The 25874-nt window shown below is 43.7% G+C and overlaps 1 protein-coding gene across 3 annotated transcripts in view; it reads left to right on the forward strand.

The window, feature by feature from the left end:
• The first annotated feature begins 2935 nt into the window (after positions 1-2935).
• GOLGB1 (golgin B1) overlaps positions 2936-25874 on the forward strand; it is a 41136-nt gene continuing 18197 nt past the window's right edge. For 2 of the 3 annotated variants that reach the window (XM_069033174.1, XM_069033192.1), the window contains exons 1-14: positions 2936-3048; positions 6083-6216; positions 8862-8958; positions 9579-9731; positions 10478-10630; positions 14287-14433; positions 15356-15478; positions 15907-16020; positions 17708-18119; positions 18767-18858; positions 19162-19258; positions 22444-22517; positions 24180-24270; positions 25035-25102. In XM_069033174.1, coding sequence (XP_068889275.1) covers positions 8869-8958; positions 9579-9731; positions 10478-10630; positions 14287-14433; positions 15356-15478; positions 15907-16020; positions 17708-18119; positions 18767-18858; positions 19162-19258; positions 22444-22517; positions 24180-24270; positions 25035-25102 — 1614 coding nt within the window. In that variant the 5' untranslated portion in view covers positions 2936-3048; positions 6083-6216; positions 8862-8868. The remainder of the gene's footprint in view (positions 3049-6082; positions 6217-8861; positions 8959-9578; positions 9732-10477; positions 10631-14286; positions 14434-15355; positions 15479-15906; positions 16021-17707; positions 18120-18766; positions 18859-19161; positions 19259-22443; positions 22518-24179; positions 24271-25034; positions 25103-25874) is intronic. The other variant, XM_069033184.1, reaches the window with a different exon arrangement.

A 25874-nucleotide genomic window follows, 5' to 3' on the forward strand; every position in this document is an offset into this window, starting at 1 on the left:
AGGGTCTGGCATATCCAGGTGCCAGTACCTGGGGAGACCAGGCATTGAGAGGCAGCTGCTGGGTAGGTTGGATATCTAAGCCCAGACATTGTGTGTGTTTCCCACTGATGGACCTTCACAGAATCACAGAATGGTTTGGGTTGCAAAAGTCCTTAAAGATCATCTAATTACACCCCTTGCGGTGGGCAGAAACACCTCCCCCTAAAGCAGGTAAAGTGGAGGCTAGGCTCCCTTGCTGGCTATGTTCCTTCTGATGGAGCCCAGGCTATAGTCGGCTGTGAGCGCACATTGTTGGCCCATACTCAGTTTTTCGTTCCCCAAGACCCCCAAGTCCTTCTCCACAGGACTGCTCTTGATTCACTCGTCACCCAGCCTGTACCGATGTTTGGGATTGCACTTGGCCTTGCCGAACTTCATGAGGCTGGCATGGGCCCTTCTCTCTAGCCTGTCCAGATCCTTCTGGAGGCCCTATCCCTTCCCTATAGAGTATCAGTCACACAACTTTACATACACATTTAAAGCCACAACTTATTTTTAGTATAAAATAAATTTTAACAGTCTAATTTGAGAGTCATAATTAATCTACATCTAATTACAGAAAAGCAAAGAAAAATAATGTAGGTCAAGTATTTATATACAAGAAAAAAGCCGCACTAATAGCAACAATCCAATTAAAATTGCAACACATGCACTTTGTTTCTGTGTTTTTTCTGGTGTTACATCGACCTGCCTACTGCTCCTCTGGATCTTAAGATCTGTGGTTCACTTGGATGTTTGCAGAGGGGGAGGAGAGAGTCATGGGAAGTTGTCAGCATCTGGAGTTCTACACTGGAAGAAATGTGATGTTCTTGTTAACGGTTTCCTCATCCTCTCTTCTTTTTCTTTTTTTTCTTCCTTACTTCTCTTTCCTTCCACTTAGACTCATATAGGTATGTGTTAGAGTTGTAAATATCTCATTCTACGTAGATAAACTGCTTGCTATTACTACGAATATAAGCCCATGGTTGTACCACACAAAGATAGATAAGTAAAATAAATTAGCCATAGATACCTGAAGAAATTGCTCTCACAGCTAAAGTGAACATAGTGAACAAAGCTGCAGGCAGGGCATGAAAAATTCAGAGCAGGCCTGGCAAGCCTTGGTCCGGAGGCCCTGTGAACTTGGGACAGAGCCCATGGCCATACCAGGACAGCACTATATGGTGCCATTAGAAATAGGAATACAGTGCATCTGAGTGCACAATGAGGGTGGGCAGGAGGCAAGGAAACTGCGCTGCGCAGGCTTCCTGAAATCTCGCCCTACACCTGGCTGGGGGCAACCTCTGGTGCCAGTACAGACCAGGAAGTGAATGTGTTATAAACATATATTGTAATATTGGCTTCTCACAAGTATTAAAGTAGATATTATATAATGTTAGAAATGCTTTTGCTGTGTGGATGTAGTTTTCTTTCTTATTAGCAAGAACGTTAGCAAGTGTGAGCAAGTAAGATAACCTCCAATGGAACAGAGGATGAGGCCCAAGAAGCTGCTAATCAACACTTTGTCCAGAGAACAAAAGGGCCCAAAGGCTGCTCTGCCCGGAGAAAGGGGGGCCAGAAGAGCCCGGAGCCGCTATCACCGCTGCCCGGAGAGACAAAGAGGCCCAAAGCTGCAATCAGCCCTGATTGGAGAATTAAGAGATCCACCCTATTATCAACTCTCACCTAGCGAGCCCAACTCCAAGAATCAAAAGAAATAAAACCGCAAGGCAGAACAATACGCATGCTCTAAAAAGGCGGAATCAAGGAGTGGCCATGCAGAACAGCTCCTGGAAAAGTTTGAATATGAATAGAGAACAGACAGTAAAAATGATATAAGAAGGACTCACCTCGAGCATCAGGTGTGCTCTTGGCAGAGCACCAAGGCCGTTACCTCTTTGCTTTATTTTATGTGTCTCTTATTGTCTTTATATTAAACCCTTTAAATTCTCACAGGAGAGTGAACCTCGTTTTTCACAAATGGATCAAGAGTTCTGAGAAATACAAAAAACTGGACAGGGACTGGCAGTGTGCACATCCCCAGCAGCATGGGCAGCAGGTAAGTGGGAGAATTCTGCCCCTCTGCCCACTCAGGTGAGACCCCACTTATACAGCTGCCTCCAGTCCTGGAGCCCTCAGAACAAGACAGATTTGGAGCTGCCGAAGCGGGTCCAGGGAAGGCTACGGAGATGCTCCAGGGGCTGGAGCCCCCCTGCTCTGGAGACAGGTTGGGACAGCTGGGGCTGTTCAGCCCGGAGAAGGCTCCAGAGAGACTTTATTGCAGCCTATCAGCATGTAGAGGGAGCTTAGAAGAAAGACAGAAAAATATTTTTATGCCAAGAGCTGCGCCAGAGCAAGGGACAACAGTGCCCATGTGCACAAGGGCAGGCTCGGATTGGACATCTCCGGAAGCTCTCACGGCCGGGTTGAACGGGGGTTGGAGCAACCCGGCCTAGTGGGAGGTGCCTATGGCAAGGGGGTGGGACTGGATCATCCTTAAAGGGACGTTCCGACCAAACCACTGGGCACCACTTCGGGCTCTGCCCGGCAGTGACTAAGCGGGAGGCTGAGTCGGCCCCGGCCCCGGCCCCGGCCCCGGCCCCGGCCCCGGCCCCGGCCCCGGCCCCGGCCCCGGCGCCCACCGCCCACCGCCCAGTCCGAGCCTCTGTCTCACCAACACCCCCGGCCCGGCCCGAAACGCCGCAGCTGATTGGTCGCTGCCTTGTTATTGGGCGGGAGCGCAAAGCGTCCTCGGGATTGGTGACTTTGTGCCATGTTGTAGGACAACCATGGCGCCAAGGCGGCTGCTCCGTCGCGATTACCTGGCAGTCCCGTCTATCTTTCAACCCCCGTAGCTGGTTGGTTCTTCTCCGGCCGGGGGGCGGGGCCCCGCCGGAGGCGGAAGCGGCGGCGCCGCGTTCCGGTGCTGAGGTGGCGCGCTGGGAGCGGTTTGGTGGCAGCGGCGTCGGCGGGAGCTCGTCGGCAGGTTAGAGCCGCCCCTCGGTGCTGATCCCCTCCGCCGTGCTTCAGGTCAGTGCCTCCCCCCGCCCTCGGTGCTGTCCGGCCGCCATGTGCGGTCCGAGGATTCTGCCGCCCGGCTCGGCGGCGGTCGCCGGCTGGGCTCCTTTCGTGGCCATGCGGGGCCGGAACGGGTTCGCAGCTCCCTGGGGCCCGGGCCGTAAGGGGCAATGGGCCGGGGCGGGCTTCTCCTCTCGCTCCGGGCTTTGCGGCCCGGCCCAGCCCCCTTCCCCGCTGCCGGCGGTGCCCCCAGGTAGCGGGAGCGCAGTCCGGCCGGGGGAGGTTCGCGCTCCGCGGGGCCCGCCGGAGGCGTACGGTCCGGTCAATCTGCGGGGCTGCTGGGGCCCATCGGCGCTGCCCGTCACCCCTGTGGCGGCAGGAGCCGCCGCTCCCGGAACTCAGCACGGCGCTCCAGTGCTCCCTGTCGCTCCTTGTTTCTCTTGGAACCCCTCTGCACAGCATGAAAAGTTTGGCCCAGGGCTTGTGTACAGCAGCAGTGCCTTTAATGTGAGTTTGGTTTTAAACGAAGGGAAATGCAAGGAATTAACTTCGTTTATGTATAATAAACTTATAATAGAATAAATTAGGGAAAAACACTATCAGTTCTTTCTTTGCTATGACTGATACCTAGGGATAGAAATGCCTGGATTTACGCCCTGCTCACTGCAGACTAGCAGCGGGCTTAGGCTGTTTGAGTCAGGGATGTGTATTTCAGAGGAAAGGAGCCTCCTCCACATCACTGCTGGTAGTCCCAGTGATCAAAGTAAAGTCTTCCCAGCAAAAGTTCATTAGTCATAGGAATGCTGATCAAAATTATTTTCCGCTACAGCTAGAATGTAGAGGATCCTGCCTCACAGCCTGAGCACAGCGAGAATCCTTGTGTTCTGCTGCTCATTAGAGATGGGAATCCATATGCCAGTGTGAGTCTGGGAGAGCAGCAGTCTTACCTCTGAGAGCTGCACTGTTTGCTTTATTGGGGTGAGGCAGTGGAACACGGAATAACTGTCCTTTTGTGTTTGTGGGGAAAGAAACTGGCTGGCATTGTGTAACACCAGGATATTCCTGCCACAAGTCCTTGAAGCTAACGAACAGGACAGCCACCACCCTCTGTTCAGACTGTTGGCTTTGGGTCAGCATTTAAAGCCATGTTATGCTTGTTCCTGGATTTGTTCTCAGGGATAGTTCAAAGAAAGCAGAGCCAGGCTCTTTACAGTGGTGTCTGGTGACAGGATGAGTGGCTGTGAGCATGAACTGAGACAGAGGAGATTACCTCGATCATCAGGAAGTGCTTTTTCACTGTGTGGGTTACTGAGCAATGGCACAGGTTGTCCAGGGAGGTTGTGAAGCCTCTATCCTTGGAGATATTCAGAAGCTGCCTGCACAGTGATCCTGGGCTCCTGGCTCTGGATGGCCTGTTTGAGCAGGGAGCTTAGATCAGATGACCCCCTAACTTCAGCTAGTCTGTGGTTCTGTGATAAGATTCTCCTTGAGCCTTTTATTTGTTGTCCCTCACTGAATTTTCTCCAACAAGTTCCTTCCTCTTATTCTGGGGAGCCCAGAACTGAACGCATTACTCCAGACATGGCCTCACTAGCACCCAGTAGAGAGGAAGGATCACCTTTCTCCTGACAATGCTCCTAATGTAGCCCAGGATGCTGCTGGCCTTTGTCATGAGGGTGCATTGATGACTTAGGTCAGTTGTCTGCTGCAATTCCCAGCCTCTCTCCGCGGTGCTGCTTTACAGGGATGTGTTCTGAGGGATGCTGTCCAGAGCAGTGGCCCACCTAGGCCCATGTTTTCCCTCTTTCCTCTACATAGACAGCAAACGTGTTGCTGTTTATAGAGTTGTAGAATCACTTTTTGTTCCCCATTCACATGCCTTGCCATATTCAGCTGACCTGAGAATATAAATTAAAAGTAAATTCAAAAGACATGAATCTCTTAGACTTGAGTTCAGGTTATTGAAGTCCACATCAGTGCAAATAACTGCAGACGGTTCCTCTGTTTGCATTTTGGGAAGGCCAACTGTGAGCCAAACCCAGCTTGCGTGCAGTATCAGGGTAATGTGGCCAACCTGGGCAAAGGCCAAAGAATATTTTCTCAATCCAGGTATGCATGCTTGAAACTGTTAATACCTGTAGCATGCAGATATGTTCTGAGGCCCATGTAGATGCCTAGATTCTGAATATTTTTCACATTTCTAATACCTCTTCTAATAATTCATCTATTGGTTCTTTTGGTCCCAGCCACATATTATGCATTTGTGACTTTAGAAGCTGTGGCCTAATGCTCAGCTGGAAGATCAGATCCATCTTCTTCAAGTATTGGAGACAGTTAGAAAGAGGCATTCTTGCATTTGGATGGCTGTTTTCTAAAATGCACCGCTGCCAAGACAGCAGGTTTGGTTCCTCATTGGGGCATCATGGGAGTGATGGTTTGCAAAACTATAAATACTTTATTATTCTTATAATGGACTCCAGACATTCCAGGTCTCTAAGTGAGTATCTCATATTACCACCTTGGTAAGCAGTTGAGGTCGTCAACTAGGAAATCTCCCTAGCAGGAGCTGTAAAGCTGTACTATTCTGGAATTCTATGCCTCAGTCTCCCCCAGAACCAGCTGAGAAGTGAGCAAAGCACCAGGACTTGTTTCATTGACTGTTGTGTTGTTGCAGAATGTGAAAAATCCTGGCATTCTGACTGTGTTTCTGGAGGAGTTGCATCCCCTTGAGTTCTTTGCAGGAACCTATCTGAGGCCTGGCTTCTTGCTGCGTGTCTTTTTGCTACACCGACTGCCGCTCGAGCGTTTTATTCCATCGACTGAAGAGACTAAGCTCATGCTATGCAGTGTGAGAAACCAGGGCATATCTGCAAATCCATGTTCCCAAACAGAGCAGACTTTTCACTTTTTTTACTTATTGCAAGTGACTCACGAACAATCCTGGAGTGTACCGTGTAGGATGAAGGATGGGCTTATTTCTTTACTATTGGATAATTTATTTTCCTCTTCCCTTTTTGTTCTTTTTCACTTCTCTCTCCATCAAAAGTCTTGGTTCATGCAACCTGTCAGTACTCAAGAGATAAAAAGGAGTGGCATGAAAGACCTGTTTGTGACTGCTCTACCTTGGAAGCCTTACTACTGAATCAGCAGAACCCATGAGCTCCTTCAAGCACAAAACAGGTGAGTGTACACATGCTGTTTTCTGCTATTGAGGCTCTGATGTGTATTGTCATGTTTTCTACTTCTGCAAAATCAGGTGGCTGCTGCAGAAAAATAGTGCACTGCTCCGCTCCAGTGTCAATATTTTCACACATTTAAGTGGTGATCTAAGACCAAAGATTTCCTTAGTAAGACAAAGGAGGTCAGGAATCTGTGTAACCAGCTTCAGAAGCCTACTTTTAGTGAGGCAGAGACATCTTGTCATATTAAAAGATTCCATTTGATGGAGATAATTTTAATAACGTGAACTTGATCTTATAGCTAATGAGAGTTTGCCTAGTTTCAGCTTGCACTACTGGAGCTTCTGTAATTGTTCAAATGGTTTTGCCACTTACAGGCATGGACCGTTCTGTGGCCTTTCTGTTCAGAGTTGTCAAATGTCCCATGTGACCTCTTTTTATAGAATACTAGAATGATGATTCTGTGGTTCTTAAGGGATTTTTGGGAGTTCAATTGGTCAAATACTTTGCTCTTAGCTTGTCTAACATCAAAAATCAGATCAGGTTGCTATGAGCCTAATACAGTATTTTAACATCTTCCCTGTGCATTTTTTTCCCTGATTGAAATTGCTTGTGCTACGACTTGTGTCCTCTGCCTCATGTCCATCTGATGTGGACCTCGTAAGAGGAGTGTGGCTTTGTCTTTAGCTCCCTTATAAGTGGTTGTAGGGAGGACGGCAATTGTATCCCACTCTTCACCTGCTGTTCTCAGGGCTGAACAAGCCCAGCATTCTTATACTCTCTCTATGTCTTGTAGCCCAAACCCCAGTCATCCTGTGGGCTGTCTGCTGTACTTGATTCAGTATTTTGGAAGTGGGCACTCTACTTCAAATGAAGTCTTATAGGTGTGAATAGAGAGGAAGGAATAATTGCTGCCTGCAGTCCTACCAATACAGCTCAGTATACACCTGACCTTTGCTGTGAGTGCACTGGTGGCTTGTGCCAAGCTTGGCCACCGTACACTTCAAGCTTGTCTTCTGCATCACAGTTGTACAGCCAGTTGCTCCTTAGCCTGTACCACTCATGCTTTTCCCATCCCAGGCATAGGCTTCTGCCTTTCGTGAGCTTCACGATGTTTCTATCCATCTATTTCTCCAGCCTGTTGATATCCTGGTTGGCAACTCTATACTTTGGCTTATCACAGGCTCATTCAAATTTGATGAATTTACTGACATGGAGTGCATCCCATTGTCTTAGTTAATAATGGAGAATTTAATTTGCTGCTCTCCCCGAAATGACGAGTTATATGTTGCTTGCTGGTGCTGTTGCGTGTTTTTTGGCTCTTCATTTCCACTTGCTGGATTAGTTTGGCTCCTGAATTTCAAGGAAAGGAAAAAAGGTATGCTAAGCAGGAGCCAGAGAATATATGTCCTCTCCAGATTATTCCCCTATGTCAAGGTCCTGTCCCGTCCTGTATGTGACATGCGGAGATCTCATCATCTCTCTAATGCGACACACTTGCATCTTTTAGCAAACTTCAAGGCTCAGTCCATTATTTCCACTACTTATTAGCAGAAAGCTGATTTTATGTTACGGGCCATGTTTGGCCTGTAGAGAAATTACTTCATTTAACAATCACCCTTCTTTTCAGTAAACTGAACAGATCATGGTTCTGTGTTCCGGTTTGGCCAAATTTAGAAATATATCCTTTGAGAGAAGGCACAACCACCCCTTCCCCCCCAGGTTCGGGGAAAAAATAAATTTTCCTCGAAGGAAAGTGAAGGAGATAAAACTACTTATTTACCAAACACACAGGAAAAGGAAAATAAGGCTAAATAATAAAATGTTTCGCTGTGGAGGAAAAACCTGGGAAAGTGTTAAGAGTCCTCCCTTTGGTCTCCTCGGAGCTGGGGCTTGGGCCAGGGCTAGGCCCTCTGTGCCCGATGGAAAGTCCTCCCGATGTGCTCTGAGGTTGAAAGCAGTCCAGTAGAAAAGGGAGAAAATCCGGAATTCCAGAGAACGAAAAGCAAAGTCCAACTCTCAGTCTCTCTCTCTCCGGAGAACAAGAAACTGAAACGACTGGGCAAAAGCTGACTGGAAAGCAGCAAGCCAGGTGCTTTCTCGCTCCCCTGCTGCAGCTGGGGAAAAAAAAACCTGCTATCTCTGTGTGACCTTGAACAAGCTGCAAACTGCCCTGAAAAGGTTTTGCTCAGTTTTTTCCTTCCCCCTCTCAGGCTCAGTTTAGAGGCATAGAAAGACACACAAATTAATTTCTGGGCATAGGCAGCGATATGGGATACACATCATAAGGTTACCCCAAGACATTCTATAATGTCATTGTTAAGAAAGATCAAGAGTGAACTATGAGGATGACTTGGCATCTGGTATAAAAATGTATTTACACGTAGAGCAGTGAAGGAATCTTTGTCTGTCTTGACACCAGCACATCCTCTGCTTTAATGTTTAGAGGGTCTGGCTGCTCCTGTTAATGTGACCATTTTTTTTTTCCTGAGGTTTTACTTTGACTTGTCTCTCTTGGCAAAGGAGACAAATTCCCTGCAAGCCTGGTCATCAACTGTTGTAACGTTACAGATCAGTGTGACGGAGCTTATTCTTCACAGCAGTTTTGACTGTGGAACTGTATTTTGACTCTTGGTTTTGTTTTAGGCTCAAGATGCTGAGCCGTTTGTCAGGTTTAGCAAGTACTGTTTTACAAGAACTGTCTGGGGAGGATGGAGATGCAGTTACTGAACCATCTATTGCTGTAAGTACAGTGTTATCTAAAGACTTTCAAACCTTACTGACAATTAGTTTGGGGGCTGTGGTTCCTTATACTGCAGTGAGAACTGTCTCCTGCTTCTTCCTTGCTGAGCACTAGACTGAACTGTCATTCCGCTCTGCTTTTCTCCTACTCCTCACCTCTTAAGTCAGCATTTCTGTTGGGCAGACCATAATCTCTTCAGTTTCCACATCTCAAGGTGATCCTAGGAAACAAACTGGAATTAGGGTGAAGAAAGACTTTTAAGAGTACTAGTGATTGTGTGTAGCAGAAAGGGAAGCTCTGTGTGGTTGGGTGAGAGTGGGAGGCTTCATCTCTGTGCTGCCCTTTGGTATTGAGACAGTGGATAGTGTGTGAGGATGTCTCTCGTTTTAGATTTGTTCATGTGGGGGTCAGCAAGGTACTCTTTGTTTTTGTGTATTGGCTTATGAGTTCTCTGAGCTTTCCTCCTGGTTTCATCTAACTGTATATTTCTGCAGGCTCCATGAAATGCCTGCAGGGGGCAGAATGCAGCATTTAGGAGTGGAGCTGAAGATACCGTGCGGATGCTCCGCTGCCGGCTGTTTATAATTTTTTCCTTCAGAACACTAATTTTGTTGTTTCAGGTACAAGCTTTGGAGTCAGAAGCAGAGAGCATGGAGGAGGCACCTGAGGAGCTGTTGGAGCGCCTAGCCCAAACAGAAAAGCTAGTTGTTCAGCTGAAAGATTTGATTCGAGAAAAGGATGCTCTGCTCCAGGAAAAAGAAGCTGTACTCAAGGTACCATTTCTTTCTCTGGGGACTGAGAATAAAATGCTGCTGCAGTTTTCTGTGCAAGCCAGTCTCTGGTTTTTTTTGAACATGAGATACCTGCATGATGAATGGCATCAGTTCCAGGGAATTATTGGAATTTGAAGAATGGACCCTAATCCAAGAGATGCAGGATATCTTCTGTTAGTTTGATTGGGTTAATTTAGTCTAGAGTAGATAAGTTACATCCAAGTTACACAGCATTTTGTCTCAGAGCTCTTTGAGGTCCATGCAGATTCCCAGGGGCTCTAATAAATACTGACACCTTGTGTGAGGTTGTTCTTTCCCTGCTTCAGGGTGTTTGATACAGAGTAGCCTGTGCTGCACTCATCCACTAGTCCAGTGGTTTTATGGCACATTCCCAAAGGTTTGTGTTGCCTACCCTGTGGTATGGTGGTAGTGCGGTTACTTGAGATAGTTCTGAGGGACTGCATATAGCAGAGGAAGTCAAACTGAGTTTGTATTCACTGCTGGGTGAAGTCCCTGAGTGCTCTGTCCCTTGAAAGGAAGTGCTGGGGTAGAAGCTACAATTTTGGTATGTGTAATGTTTCAGAACAAATTGTTTTGCAGATGTGTTTTTAATAGTGCTGTTACTGGGGAGGCAGGGTTAAACAGAGTATGGCAGACTGACAAGCTGTGTAGCTTTTCAAAGTGATGCTTCTTGGGTAACAGCACTGGAGCCTGAGGTGCAGTCAGTTTGTGTCCTTCTCTTACAGAAAGAGCGAGAGGCTGCAGATGCGAAGCTGATGAAGCTTAAACTTCAAGCCAAAGCCAAACTGGCCTCTCTGAACAAACGCATCGAGGAGCTGACAGAGAAAGGATCACCACTGCCTACACAGACCTTAGCAGAAGAGCTGGCGTATCCCAAGGTTGGGAGAACGGGGCTTCTTAAAAGATGTGGCTTCTATTGGTAACCTGGTACTGCCTGATGTTTCAGGTCACAGTGAGCCAGCAGGGCCTATTTGTCTTATTAGCAGGATGTTCACAGTTCCAGCAAGGATGTCTATGCCTGTGCTGTAGGAAGCCTGTCTGTCTAGCTCCTTGTACTGCAGATACCCTTGGACTGCTCAGCTTGATCTCCTCAAGGGCAGAGGCTAGTTTCCCTTTGCATAACTTTGGTAATCCATTGTAGCCAAGGTCTTTCCTGTAGAAACTGTGTGTCTGTCTGAGCTTTGAGTTTCAAAATGTTACCTGTTATGTCAGTACAGCAAAAGTTGGCTGGAGTACAAGAGCAAAGAGGTAAGGAGGTCATTGAAACTGGAAGGCAGCAACTTAAATATATAAAAAAATAAATATATATTTCTTCCAGTCATGTAGCTTCCTGAGCCATCATAAAGTTTTATGGTTGACAAACCATAATTGTGTAACACTAGGTAAAAACTGAGGGGAAAGTATCCTCTATGAAGACATTAAAGAGGCTGTTAGCTACTTACCAGAAGCTCCCATTCGAGCTGGTAATTTTTGAAAACTTAACTATGTGATTAGCAGAACAATGTTTTAAAAAGTTGGTAATATTACACAAGGGAGATGGGATATAAGTCCAAAATGGTTTCCAGACATCAGATTCTGTTCATTAAACCAGAGAACATAAAGGTTATTTCAGACATTGAAAAAAATATTAAAATATTATAGGAAACAATAAAAGGTGCATGTGAGAGCTGTCAGATGAGAGGTGACTACTAACAAAGCAAAGATTGGTTCTGTGACTTGTGCTGACTATTTTTGATTAGGAGCATCATAAAATCATAGAAATGTGCTTCTGTAATTCCCAATACCAACTTGAGAATCCTTCTCAATGCAAAGCACCATCTGGTTTCATACATGAAGAATTGGATGATCTCAAGGATTGAGCTAATAGAAAAATAAAATAAAATTTAACAAGTGCACGATCGAGCATTTCTGGTGTCATGACACTGTATACTGCAAGGTCATGGACAATATTCCCTGGCTGCAGAGGCCAGTGGAGACCATGGAGGCTGTTTAGCTGCGTTAATTGACATGGCTGTGCTGGTGCTGAGGCTCTTTTTAGCTTACCTATATGCAGCATGTGTGTGTAACAGTCATGTGCTGTTACATGAGTTTGTGTAGACTTGCTGTTGAAGACTGGTGAGTGTTCTTGCTTCAAAATTCAAATTTATCAGTTGAAAAAGGCAAAATGAGAGAAAGCTTATCATCAGTTAATTGGTGCAACATAGATTTGAAAAAGACGCCTTATCTTTTTTGCATACCGTTCTAGCTATTCTACTGAGAGTGGCAAGGCCTTGTGTGGAGTGTTGTCATGTTCTGCTCACTTGGAATCGGGAAAGAGAAATTCTGAGAGCAGCAAGAGGCTTTCTGTTGTCCCATCATGTTAGTAGCTGCACTTGGGAGACACTCAAATAGCTTGGTTATTTAGTCAAGCAAAGTCAGAGAGGAAATGTCTTTTTTTTTCTACAGTTGTACGAGGAAGGTGAGCACTAAGAAGGTGGGAGAACTGTTAAAGGATAATGCAGGTGAATGGATGAATGTAAATTAGTCATTAAGAAAAATGGCCTACTAATTAGAGGAATGAGGGCTTGAGACAGTCTCCAGTGGACATGGTATGGACCACTGCCTTATTTGGTTTGGGTTAGAACATAGTTTGAGTGAAATCATGTTAGGGCAGTTATCTGCAATGTTATGTATTTGACCCAGAAACCACTAACTTCTTTCTTGCAAGGTTAGACCTACTGAGAAGCTACAAAGTACTTTATTTACACTTATTTCTCCAAGTAGATGCTGTCTTGAGTAATGGGGGTATCTCCTAGACAGTTACACTGCCATTTGAAGGTGAAAATTCTAGGTTAGGGTTGCATGTTGTGCTGAAGTATTGAACATTAGCAAAGGGCTGGGTTTTTTTCCTCTCTATGATGTGGGCCCTATGGGAAGGCTGTATTTTGAATATCTAATTAGTACTGTTGCTTCCTGGGCTTTTAGCAGAGTGCTTTATTTTGAGAAGAATGGAAATATCAGCTTATCTCTTTCTATCAGATAGTATTTGTATACAGAATAATTGAGGCTCCTCTCAAACTTTTAGAGTGGGTAAAGATAAATTATGTTCAGATATAAGAGCTTACACATTATGTAAAAACATAATATTTAAAAGCTTGAGCTCTGGGAACTTTATGGCTGTGCTACTGTTCTTAATTGTGGCAATCTGTGTAATGGCCAGTGTAAGAGGCTTTTCCAAATCCGACTGTAAATATCAATCCTGAGAGCTAATTACAAGTAAGCAAACTAGTCCACCCGTCTTCCCCCCAGCAACTCCTCTGCCCCAGTCTTATAAGTTATGTATATCCCCGGCTTCTTAGAGCTTCCTGCATTTCTGGTCTTTATTTTTCTGTCCTGTTCTATTTCTAAACTTAAGCACACTTGAAGCTTCCTTGTCTGTCTGTTCTACTTCCTGCCAAAGACCTTCTCTGTAGGTGAAACATCTTTTGAGAAACAGTAGCATCTTATTCTTATTACACTGATTCATAAGTACTTCTAAAAGCCTTCATCATTTTTTCAGGATGGGTTTAAGGACATAAATACTCTGTAGAATTCCTGTGTTATTGGTGGTATTTGACCAAATACCTGTCACAAATAAAAGAGATGCTTTTTCTATATATTCAGTACAAAATACCCAGCACTGAGTGCTCACAGTAGCTGGAAGTGCTGAGATGAGAATGTGGAATGGGTTTGTCTGCTCAGTGATGGGTGGTGTGAGGGACCTGCCCTGACCCAGGTGTGAAGCACAGCTGTGGGTTCAGGGGCCTGCCTTCACCCAGGTGGTTGAGAGACAGAGAGAAGAGTGCAGGTGTAGTGTGCTGGGTTGTCTGAGTAGACACAGCCTAAGCACATGTTTTATGTGAAATGTTGTTTACATTTCATGGTCATAAGCAGAGGATTAAAGTGCTTCAGAGTGGAGTAGAATTGGTAATTGTTTGCCTGTTCTCTTTGCTGATATCTAGTAAGTTCATTGCTATTAATCCTGTAGTCTAAAGAGATTTCCATGAGCATTTTCTATAGTCTAGAATGTCTACCCCTTTGTCACATGGAGAATACTCTTCTATAGCTAATTTTAAAATGTTTTTATTTTGGCTATTAGAGAAAGATGTGATGTTAAAAAGCCTCACAAATCAGGGTAGTCATATAATAAATTATGTATTATAATGTATTTAATAATATAATTTGCCTTAGTTTATATAGTGAGCAGTCACGGACTGTTAGCTGTTACAAGTGCTTTGACACTTCCCAATTAAAGGTGTCTTGTGCATGTCTACACAAAAATAGAGAAAATAGTTACTTAGTATAGGACAACTTCATTTAAGGAAACAAAAGAAATGTGAAGTTAAGAAATGAAGCAATGTAGCAAAAATCAGCATCTGATTAGGAGTCGAGTGCAGTAGCATTCTAGTGTCTTTTTAGAAATTAATTAATTTATTTAACTTATTAACCAGTAATACTGATAAGTTTACTTTCCTCTATTTCTCTTTTTCCCACTTGTTTCCTCTTGAAATGTCAGAAAAACGAAAATTCAAGTGAAGGGCACAGAGAGGAAGTACTGAAAGAGCAGCTCAGGGAGCAAGAGGAGACTGTTCAGGACCTGAAGAAACAGCTGGCTGTAGCCAAAGTGAATCTGAAAGATGCTGAAATCAAGTATGCAGCACAGGTACAGAATTTTTTTTCTGTTCATCAGTCTGTGTTTCCCACCTCACTGCTTAGACTAGTATGATAGAATAGAACAGTACATACACAGCTGGTCTTCAATTCCCTTACCTCAGTTTTTTCAGTTTTGTTCCTCCTCAAATCACCCAGGTCCATCAATTTCACTGCCTTTGGTTCCTCCTCTAAACATCACAATCCCCACATGATCTTCACCTGCCCCCCATCCTCTACCCCCAGGCCAGAGCCACCCTTGGTGCAAAAGGTGCTCTACAGGTAAAGATGGATTTCACCCTTGGACAGTGGGACTGATGGCTCTCTGAGGAGGGGGGAAACAGTTCCTGGAAGGGCCTGGATAGGGTGTGTACCTTCCTCTGAGTCAGAATTTGGGTTCTTCCCTGTCTGCCCTTGCTGTTTTGTGATGGGTTTTGCAATAGCTGGGGTAGAGTGTTCTTCCAGCTGCCAGGCCTGCCATTGCCTGTCTATGTTCTGCTGTGGGTGTGCAGGGCAGCTGCTTATCACAGAAGGTAACAGCTTTAATGTTACATTGTAGTTATTTATGGCAAGATTTTTGTTAATACTCTGAATTGCAGGTTTAGCTTTTGAACTGTGAATTGGACTGCATCCCATACAATTAAAACCCCAGAAGTTTTATGAACTGTTAGTTATATACTAATTCTTCATCTTTGTAGATGAAATTCTATGCTTTTTACTTTCTGGGATCTGAAATACTATCTGTTATTATACAAATATTAGTAGTATAAAGACACCAGGTAAAAATACCATTTGACCAAGGTGATGTGTAGGATTGTCAAGCTGAAAACTCCATCACACACACAATATGCTGATGCATGTTGAAAGCAAGCCTGTGTGTCTGTCAGGTCCATAACCTTGTTGGTTTGTTTTTATTTTGTGGCATATGTTTTCAGCTGAGTTCCCTGCAGGAAGTGATTCAGGAGAAGGAAGCTCTCTTGGAAGAGCACATGAAGCAGCATCAAGCTGAATTGCTCAAGATGGTTGTCAAGTCAGATCTGGAAGTAGAGATGCAACAGGTATATTTGATATAATAATCATATCATGGGAGGAGGAAGGAAAAGGAATTTTACCAGAAGACAACCTGAAAGAACAGTTCTCATTAAAGTAACTCAGAAGGGATAAGAAGGAAGATGCTTTGGTTGTTTGGAGTTTTTTGGAATGCTAGTTGGGACTTTGAGTCCTAGCTTAAATCTGCTGGTTTGCTATCAGTTGAAGAGAAGAACAGTTGAAAAAAGTATTAAATTATTGTGCTCCAGTTCCCTATTCATGAAGCAATGGGAGCTCGTCCTACTGCACCAGGGCTTCAGAATTGGTGTCAACAAAAATGAAGTAATTCAGGCTATTAAAGTAACCATGTTACAAAAACGAGGTATATCAATGAAACCTGGGAATCTAAACTTGCATTAGCCTCCCCAATTATGGAACAGCCTTGTCTCTCTCACAGAACCTGTGTGCACTCCAGAGGAAGCTTGAGGAGCAGGAAGCAGCTCTGTTAGGACAAACTCGGGAGGTAGAATTGCTGCAGCAGGAGTTACACACTGCTGAAAAACAAAACCAGGTACCTGGTCATGCTTTTTATTGCTTTACTCTGTGTGTGTGTGGTGGGTGGGGCCTTTGTCAGTAGCTCAGAAGTTACCAGATTAGGTTTTTTTTGGCATCAGCTTTCTGTCATGAAATCAGCTGGGGCCTCCCTCAGGTCAGGTGTTAGAGCTGCAGGTCTGTGTGCAACAGCTTACAGCAGGTACAGCCAGACAATGGGGTGCTGCAGCTGCCAGCTCTAGTGATCCAGGTCCTGGGCAAGTGGACAGGGTCTACATCTATCCATATCCATCCTGCTGACTGTACTTTCAAAGCCAAATACACAAGCCTTTGCCAAAAGCAGAAGTGCCTAACATGGTGCTGCTGAAGCCTCAGTGTTTCTGGACTGCAGTGTCCAGGCCAGATCAGAGCAGAAACAGATATTCTTTGGTATGTCTTGCTGAGAACTTGCTTGTATGGTGATTGACACAATTTGTGGAGTGGGATTGGCTCCCACTTCATCAGTTCAAAGTCTGAAGAGGACAAGATCCAGTCTGTGCTACATGACTGTATATACATGTGCTTCTTGAGACAGAATTAAGTACACAACCTCTTAAAAGGTAGGTTTGCAGATAGAGGGTGAGTTTTTCCAATATCTGAACTTCTGAAAATTCTCCATCCCTTTAGAAGAGACTTACACTGAATCAGTCTCATATTTGTAGGCTGCATGATCTCCAGCTAGTCTAATGCTGAACCTCACTTTGATAATTTTTACACACTTGTGCCCCACATACTTTCTTTTCCTCTGTGTCCCAGCCAGGCACAATGGTGGGTCCTCTTAATACCAGGAAGAGGTAAAGAGCCTCAGTGAGCTGACTTGTGCTCACTACTGAGACTGCATTGCTCAGCAGGGTGTGGCATGGAGTGGTGGCATGGATATCTTCATGACATGATTGTTTGGCTTCCTTGACTCCTCCTCGGTGTCTTTGACTTCCCTCATACATTCTGTGGTCTGAAGGCAACCTGGTATAGGTACAAACTTGAGGCCATGTAGCTGAAGCTTCTCTTCCTACCCATAAAGTAAAAGGAGCTCCTCATCATACTCCTCCTGAAATTAGCTATGCTGACCATCCGCAGCTCCAAGAGGAGGAAGTTTGACAACAGGAGCTTGGGCAAGTGTAAGGTCTGTTTCTGTCTCGTGGTCGCCTTTAATCTCTGGTCATTGTCGACCGGCCTTCTGAGATCTTCCTTAAAGTAGTGGGTACTGTGTGGAGCCCTCTGTTACCACCAGATTCATATTTCAGCATTCCCCTTTTACATACACACTTTCGTTCTGTTCTTTTTTAATTCTACTCTGCAATTGTTGAGTTCTTCCTCATTTGTTGTAGCCCTTCCTCCCCTTCTTGGGATGTTTGCTTTCTTCTAAAAGAGAATGCCTGGCCACCATTCTATTGCTTCTTTCCTCTAAATTCCCCTCCTCTAAATCAAGACTTACCTTTACCACAATGATCAATTGTTTCTCCCAGCATTGCTTTCTTGCAATCTCCAAATAGTGGGGCAATTGTTTTCTAATAAATTGGAATTTCTGACATGTTTGTTTCCTCCCTTCTGCTACTCAGGTATTTTAAAAGGATTGAATGAAAACCTTAAAATATAGTTCAGGTACTTTGCTTTTTCAAGGGATTTAACTAGCTGAGAGAGAAATTAATTTCTGTATCACTTTACAGACACTCCTAGATCAGTGCCAGAAGATGGAAGTGGATCTAAGCTCCATGAGGGATGTGCTAGATACGGAGCGACAAGCGTCTCAGGATCTCAGGGAGAAGATGGAGCTGGAACTAGCTGAGAGGAAGCTGTCTTCCCATCGCTTGCAAGAGGAGGTGCAGCGTCTCTCAGAACAGCTGGAGGAGGCAAGAAGAGCACAAACTGAACTAGAGGTGAAGTATAAAGACCTGGAACAGGAACACAGGCTGGAGGTGGAAGACAAAAACCATCTGATCAGTTGCCTTACGGTGTCTGAGCAAGAGCTGCAATGTGGCTGTGCAGCCCTTAGAGCTGAGAAGGACCAGCCGAAACAGGACATTGGCCAGCTCTTGGTGCGATCTGTGGAGCATGGAGCTACAACACATGGACCATTGGGTGAGCAAGCATGGAGCTTAGGTGGAGCAGGTTCTCAGGAGCCTGAGTATCACTGGTCGCCTTCTCTTTGGCTTTGTTTTTGTCACAGCTCATAGGAATGGCTGGTATAACAATTCCTAATTGAACAAGAGCATAGGAGGGGGGTGGTGCTGTCTCAAGCTAAGGGGGTCTAATTCGATCCCACCGTTCTGTCTTTGGCAGCTGCAAGAGGAGCAGAAGCGTGGGGCAGCATATGTGGTGCTTTGCTTGTATACTGTCCCAGCCTCTAGTCTTTTGAGGCCTACAGATTTCTTGAGCTGGATGTATTTCGTAATTGATTTAATTGATTTGTTGGCTTTTTTCCATCAAGTCCTTTTTAGATGTGCCATGTTCTTCACAGTCTGAATTTCTACTGAAATTATAAGTAAAACAACCAAGAAAAGCAAACTACCATTTTCCCCATAGACCTGTGTTAGAAATAAGGACATTGATCTTGCCTCAAGCTCTTATTTCAAATTGATTTTCTTCCAGCTTCTTTATCGCCCAAAGCTGACGCAGGGACTAAGAGATAAGGGATTTCATAAACTATTGTGCATGTGTGTAAAATGGGTGTAGTTTGGCAAAAAAGACAAGAACACATCTTAACTCTGCTTTTTCCCTTCTGTCAGATGAACTTGTACAGAAATCTGAAGAATTTGTCTGCTATCAGGATGAGCTGAAATCCCAGTCACAAGTGCAACTCTCTGAACCGAAGCAGTGGGTATGATATTTTCAAATGATTCTCATTAATTTTTCTGGTATATTTAGGAACTGAAGTCAAATTAAATGTCTGTAATTCCTTTTTTTATCATGCATTGCCTGAGAAAGGCTTTTATTAGTTCTCTCAGCTGATGGGCAGGCATGTTATGACTATAGAACCCTGGAAAGAAGTAGAAGTCAATTTAAATAATTTAAAAGTTGCCAATTGATTTTTTTTTTTAAGTTAACCAAATGATCAAATACTAATATGTATTTATAAACTGTATTAAAATTTATCTTTATCCTCTCCATCCTGTTTAAACAGGATGAATCAACCTCACAGGAAAAAATAATAGATCAGGAAGACCAGAATGAGACTTCATTCCTACCCACAGAAAACTTGGAAAGACAGGAGACAGAAGGTTGTATGATTACCGTACCTATTTTAATATTCTTAATATATTTAAGAATCATTCTAGAATTAGTTTGTACAAAATAAGATATAGCTGAAATGGTAGCTTTCCCAGGTACAAAATGCTGACAACCTGCAGGTGGTACTTTGGTGGAGGGGGGGAGTATTTTTGATAGCTTTTGCTGAAACAGCAAGGGGCCCGTATATATGCCACATATAAAAAAAACCCCAGACAATTACATTGGTTTTGAGTGTCTGGTCATGTAGACTGGTAGCAGCAATATCACAACTCTATTGGAATTGTACTATAAAACAATGGATTCTCTGGTGTTTACTTTAGGGTCTGGTGCACTATGACAGTAGGCTGTCTTGATTTCTGAGAAATAGATTCCTTTTGCTTCCTGTCATTCAAAGATAGAAGCTCTTCATAAGAATCCTGGGGGGGGAATAATCACCAATAAACCAGATTCCTACAGTCCTAGAACATCATCTTTCTCTTTTTTTGGTCCACAATCTCATAGATGCAGGTCTTTAATGGACTTCAAGACATTGTTTAGAATCATGGCATGGTTTGGGTTGGAAGGAAGTCGTAAAGATCATCTGGTCCATCACTTCTGCCGTGAGCAGGGATATCCTTCACCATGTCAGGTTGCTCAGAGCCCCATCCAACTTGACCTTGAACATGTCCAATGATGGGCCAACTGGCAGCTTCTCTGGGCAATGCAGAGAGAAGCAGCCCTCTTGAACGGGTGCGGTAAGGCCTCCCTGGAGCCTTTCTTCTCCAGGCTGAACGATCACAACTCTCTCAGCCTTTCTTCACTGGAGACATGTTCCAGCCCTCTGATGATTTTTGTGGTTTCTTCTGGGCTCACTCCAACAGATTCACGTCTGTCTTGTACAGGGGAACCCCAGAACTGGAAACAGTGCTCTGAGTGGGGTCTCACAAAAGCAGAGAAGAGGGTGAGAATTGTCTCCCTCAACCTGCTGCCTACCTCTTTTGGTGCAGCCCAGGATATGGTTGGCTTTCTGGCCTGCAGGCACACACTGCCAGCTCCTGTCCAATTTTTACTTTACCAGAATCCCAAAGTCATCTTCTGTAGCCTGTTTTCAATCCATTCAGCCCACAATCTGTGCTGATACTGGGGATTGCCCCAGCCCAGGTGTAGGGTCTTGCACTTGGCCTTAGTAAACCTTGCTCTGCACAAGGCCGCATGGCTGAATTCCTCAGGCTTGTCCAGGTCCCTCTGGATGGCATCACATCCCTCCAGCAAAATCAGCCGCTCAGCTTGGTGTCACCTGCAGGTGTGCCGAGGGTGCACTCCATCCAACTGTCTCTGTCAGTAGTTAAGACACTAAATAGTACCGGTCCCAGTATGGACTTTTGTCGGACCTGGTTTCCACTTGGATGCTGAGCCATTGACTGCAACTCTTTGCATGCAGCCAGTTCCTTACCCCACCTAACAGTCCACCTGTGAAACCCGTATCTCAGCAATTTAGTAGCAAGGGTGTTGGGGAGACCATATCAAAGGCCTTACAGAAATCCAGCTTTCAATCTGGTATCATGCCCCAAGTTACAATTGAGTACATCCAAAATGCACCTGGAAAACTTTAATCAGCTTTCTTAAAAAGCAGCTCCTCCCTCTACTGAAAGGCATTCCAGCTGAAAAATGCAGTGACTCAGAGCTTCATTGTCATGTTACTTAAAACATCCTTCCCAGTGCATGTTTAGCTGCATGTTTACTTCAGAACAAGCTGCTCTGTTGTTGTTGTAATTCTGTTTCCATTGGGTGCATTGAACACTTGAGTGCTGACATTTTTTTAGATCTTAAACACTGGGTGATGTAATTTCTTTAAAAACCTACCAAAATATTAAATGAAACGTAAAAAATCATCATCTTTTAAGTCTGCTCTATAGGTTCTAAATACTTTGTTACTCCTTTTTGTCCCATGAATTGTCAGTCTTAACTAAAGTGGGATGCCTAAAACTGCCCACCGTAATCCATTCCTAACTTGAATAGAATGAAATAAGGATTTATAGTTACCTTATATATTACAATTTCTGATGCTTTTCAAGCAGACCTCAACAAATACCTTCAAATTTCAAGCTGTCATTGTTTGAAATGTAAAGATTTTTGAAATCCTTGTAGTCTTTCCATTTCCACGGGTTTAGCAGTGCATTATACCAGAATATCTATAACTCTCTTTACATCCATATGAATTCCTTGAAGTTTTCTTGAAGCAGCTCTTTGAGTGATTGAAGGTCTCTCCTTCTGCTACATAAGGGAACATTGTATGAGGCTTTCCATAGTTCAGTTGGTGGAAAGACTACAGTATAGTATGAATCAGTAAAGGAAAGCCATTATCACAGAAAACACAGACTGTCTTTCATTTGTTAGAGTTCACAAAACTGATTCATTTGAGCTTCCTCAGCTTCCATAATACTTAGCAAATACAGTTTTGTATAATCAGTTGTATGTAGAAAAGTGTTTAAAGGGGTACAGAAGAAAACCTTGTACTGTATGTTGATGGTATGTGTGTCTTCTCTGCATGCTCAGAAGTGAAAAGTACAGAAATTTGAACGCCTAAGAGAACTGTTTTACTTGGTCCTGAATTTTATTTTGCATATATATTAACATATTTTTCATACCATCATTGGTAGTTAATGTGTCTACAAAAATGAGGCCCATTTTTTAATGCTTCTAAGTTGGTATTTCTGGGGAAGACATAGTATTCGTTGCTTTACTAGCTCCTATACTAAAAAACAGAGGCATCACTTAATACATTAATTAGAACTGAGAAGGATTACAGAATGTGTTTTTCTTGTAAATTTATAACAATTTCTCATTTTATTTTTTCCAAATGAAATTTGAAACGTTTTGCTACAACAGTTCTTTCTCTCCTCTCCTTTATAAAAATGTTTCTTAAAACTTGAATCTCTATTACCTGTCTTTCAGTATGTCTGTATGACAACAATTGTTCTTTTCTAAAAGCTGCTTAAAACAGCATGTTGGTTATGGGGTTGCCTCTAAAAAAACTAAACCCACATTATCCAATGACAGTGTTATGTATCTCCACTACATTAACTGTTATTAACAGCCACGTGTCCTTTCTCTAAAGCTCCTGGAAGAATATCCCATTTCTGTCTAAAGCAGAGTCTTAATTTTCAAAAAAATTTTTTGTGTTTGAATGTTTCAGAAATACCACATTTGCAACTTGTTCTCCAGGAGCCTCAGCAGGAAGCTGTGATGGTCACAGAAGATGCAGAACAGGTAATCATTAAGCAGCTGAAATAAGCTAAAATAGGTCAAGGACTGGCCTTAAAACAGCTAAGCTGTCAGGGTCTTTTTATCAATCCTCTTTGGAAGGTTATTATTAACCGGATTAATGGTGAAAGAAATAGCTTCCAAATACTTCTTGCGCTGTGTTCGTAATGGACTGCGTTTCCCTTTGCTGGCTGTGTGGATTTCTTGTGTCCTTCATCCACCCAGTCCATATTTGTGCTATTTTCTGCCTCTTGTGAGTTAGTTTTTCAGCAAAACCATGGGCTAAACTGAGACAGGTCTCTGGAAGTACAGTTCCAAAGACTCAGCTGTCATTATATAAGATGCCTTTCAAACCGGCCCTGGCCGTTCCCACTGCCCTGATGGGCACCTGGCTGACCGACTGGGGGAAGCTGTGTGCTCCTTGAGTGGGAGACAGTTGGGCACTGTCCTTGTGCTACTCCACTGTGTCCAGCTGCAGGTACAAATGCAGTCAGGCTATTGTTGGGAAGACTGCAGGATTAGGAACCTGCTGCTTGGCTTTACCCTCAGCATGGGGAGGGAGATGACAGCCTCTGTGTATCTGTACTGAGGATTTGCTGTGGAACTGTTTGTTAGCTTAGAGCAAGGTCTGGCTCTTTGCAGCCTGTTCTGCTTGCCCATCCTGTCCACAGGGGGAAGGTTAATGCTGTGTTTTATCTAATACATTCCTCTCTATCAGAGGGTTTGTGTATTACTGTGAAGTTTTAAGGTGAAGGTTGATATTTGGGACTCATTGGAACTGGAGAAATGTTTTGAGTCATTCATCCTGCTTGACTCAGACAGTTACCTTCCAACTGCCTGCAGTCAAGCTGTGAGCTGGTAGATCAGTGGGCTACACCCACACATGTAGTCTTTTCAAGGGCAGATGTAAGCATTTGAACTATTTTCTACTGCCCCTTAATAGATAGTGGAAAAAACAGGTTATTTAGCATATGAATCACCTGGAACAAGGTGGATCAAGTTGAAAATGGGTCAATGAAAACAACCCTGGAATTGTCCATTTCAATGTATTCATTATAAAAAAGAGTCCAGCTAAATAGCTTGCATCTAACTTTTTACACATGGACAGCTATTCCTACCATTTGTGCACCTGACCCATGGCTTTAAGCCAAGTTACCTAAACCCAGGTTAAGGACATCTAGCAGTTAAAAGGTTCTTATGGGGTTATTAGTTTGTTTGTGTGATAGAGCCTAGCAAAACTTAATTGGGAAGACTCCAGATCCTTTATCTGCTGGAGCAATGACGTATAGACTGACAGATATGTGACCTCTCACCTTCTCTGCTTGGGCAGTCAGTGAAAGGTTGTGATACTGTAGTTAGTCCCTTTGAAGTAGTGAAGATGGAAGAGAAATCATCTCAGGGTGGGAAGGAAGTTATTTAAATCATTGCATCGATTGATATGTTAATCTGGTGAGATATGTCTTAGTCTATTGCTTAACATCAAAACAAATCTCTCTTTTTTATTATTTATTTATTTACTTATTTATTTTCCATAGGCTTCAGAGTTGCGTCCAAAGTTGGGACCGATAGGTTTACTTAGAGCTTGGCAGACCAGTAGACAGCTATAAGAGCTGTCTTCTCATACCAGGATCCTGGCTCAGAGCTCAGTGTTTTTTCTTCAACCCACAGAATAAGAATATTGGTGCTGAGGCAAAATTGCAAGACTTGAAGACTGTGGAAACTCCAGCCTCTTATGTAGACTGTTCTTCTGCTTCTTCAGGTGAGGACACAGAATAAGGCATGTGACAAGAAAATTGTGGAAATTTGAGAAGTTTCAGGGACAACTCTTAAAATTATTTAGAAGGAGGAGCTCTGAGGTCAGAATCTAAAGATGATAATCTACAGAAGGCAGAAAAAATTTACATGAGGTAGAAGACAACATTCTAATGTGGGATGGGTAGGACATATCAGAAGAGAATAAAAAAGTGGTTGCTAAGGTTAGAAAGAGAGAAGGGTTTGAAGGAGTGCGTTTGTAGATGCAAAGAGGGATGTGTAAGGCACAGAAGAGAATTAAGATAAAATGAAGAACTGTATTTTTCTCTGCAACCCAGTAAATTTCTTTTTGTGTCAGGATTTAGTTCCTGCCCACATCCCACATGAAGAAAAGAAAAAACAGTCAAACCAATCTATTACCTGGTTCACTTGTCTCTTTGCTCTTCATCCTTCTGCAGGGGTCAGAAGTGCTGTGTACAGGTGATGCCAGCATGTGGCAAACACAGGGAGTTTTCACAGAGCCGTATTGCAGCTGCAGGGTCTGAATTGCTGGCTGGGGTTAAACCACAACAGGATGTCTGTGCACTGCATAGACTCAGACTCTGGGTTGTTTTTTTGTGTGCTTGGTTTGCTGCCTTTTTTTTTGTTTTGATTTGTCTTTTCTCACCTTCTATAGAAGCTCCAGTGCAATTTAGTGTCCCATCACTCACCTACTGAGTTTACCTGCAAGTCGTTATGCTGATGGTGACAAGTGTACCTTTTATCATTTAGGTGTGTCAGGAGAGCTGGTGAATTCTGAAGTGCAAAAGCCTTTTGATGACACTTTCGTGCTCTCTGAGGTACAAATGTAGTCCAAAACCCTTTTGGTTTCAGTATTGTATGCATTTGTAGATAGGAAAACTTTAATTTAGTTTAAAAGCCCCAAAGAGTTGGCTTTTTTTAACCTCCTGTGACTTAAAGTGGTTGCTGCATTGCGACAGCAGACTTTTTAAGAGCAGCTCTCCTTCAATGGTTCCCCAAAAATTGTTTCTGCCCTCCAAACTGATGAACAGCCTTTACAACGCAGCATGTTGACTTATTGGTGGGCCGTTGATCCAAAGTTTCTGGGGAGGATTTGTGACTGCTGTTCTTTTGTAATCAGTTTTGGGGGGTGGGAAGAAGCCTTAAGATAGTTATTTGGAAAAAGCCAAGCACTTTGTTCCAGGTGCTTTGTCTAGCGCTTTCAATTTGGACATAGATGCAGATTGGAATATGGGCTTCTATCCTGCTGCTTCTTCATGTTAAATGAACAGATAGAATAGGGGACAAAACCTCCTTATTCTAAGACTATGAATAGGATGCCACAAAAATGTGGCTGGATAAGTACACTAGAGGGCTTGTGAATCACAGGAGAACTTAAAGACTTCAGAGTCATACTGTCTTGTAATCAAGAGAGAAGGGGAAAAAAGGGAATAGGAAGTTGTCCTTATGGTCTGATCCTTCAGACCATAAAGCCAGAATCTTTCATGATGCAACTTCAGAAACTCAAATTAGCAGAAGTGACCTGGGAAGTCATAGAATCACAGAATAGTTGGGGTTGGAAGGGACCTCTGGACATCACCTAGTCCACCC

The sequence above is a fragment of the Aphelocoma coerulescens genome, chromosome 1A, assembly GCF_041296385.1.
Source record: "Aphelocoma coerulescens isolate FSJ_1873_10779 chromosome 1A, UR_Acoe_1.0, whole genome shotgun sequence".
NCBI classification, from domain to species: domain Eukaryota; kingdom Metazoa; phylum Chordata; class Aves; order Passeriformes; family Corvidae; genus Aphelocoma; species Aphelocoma coerulescens.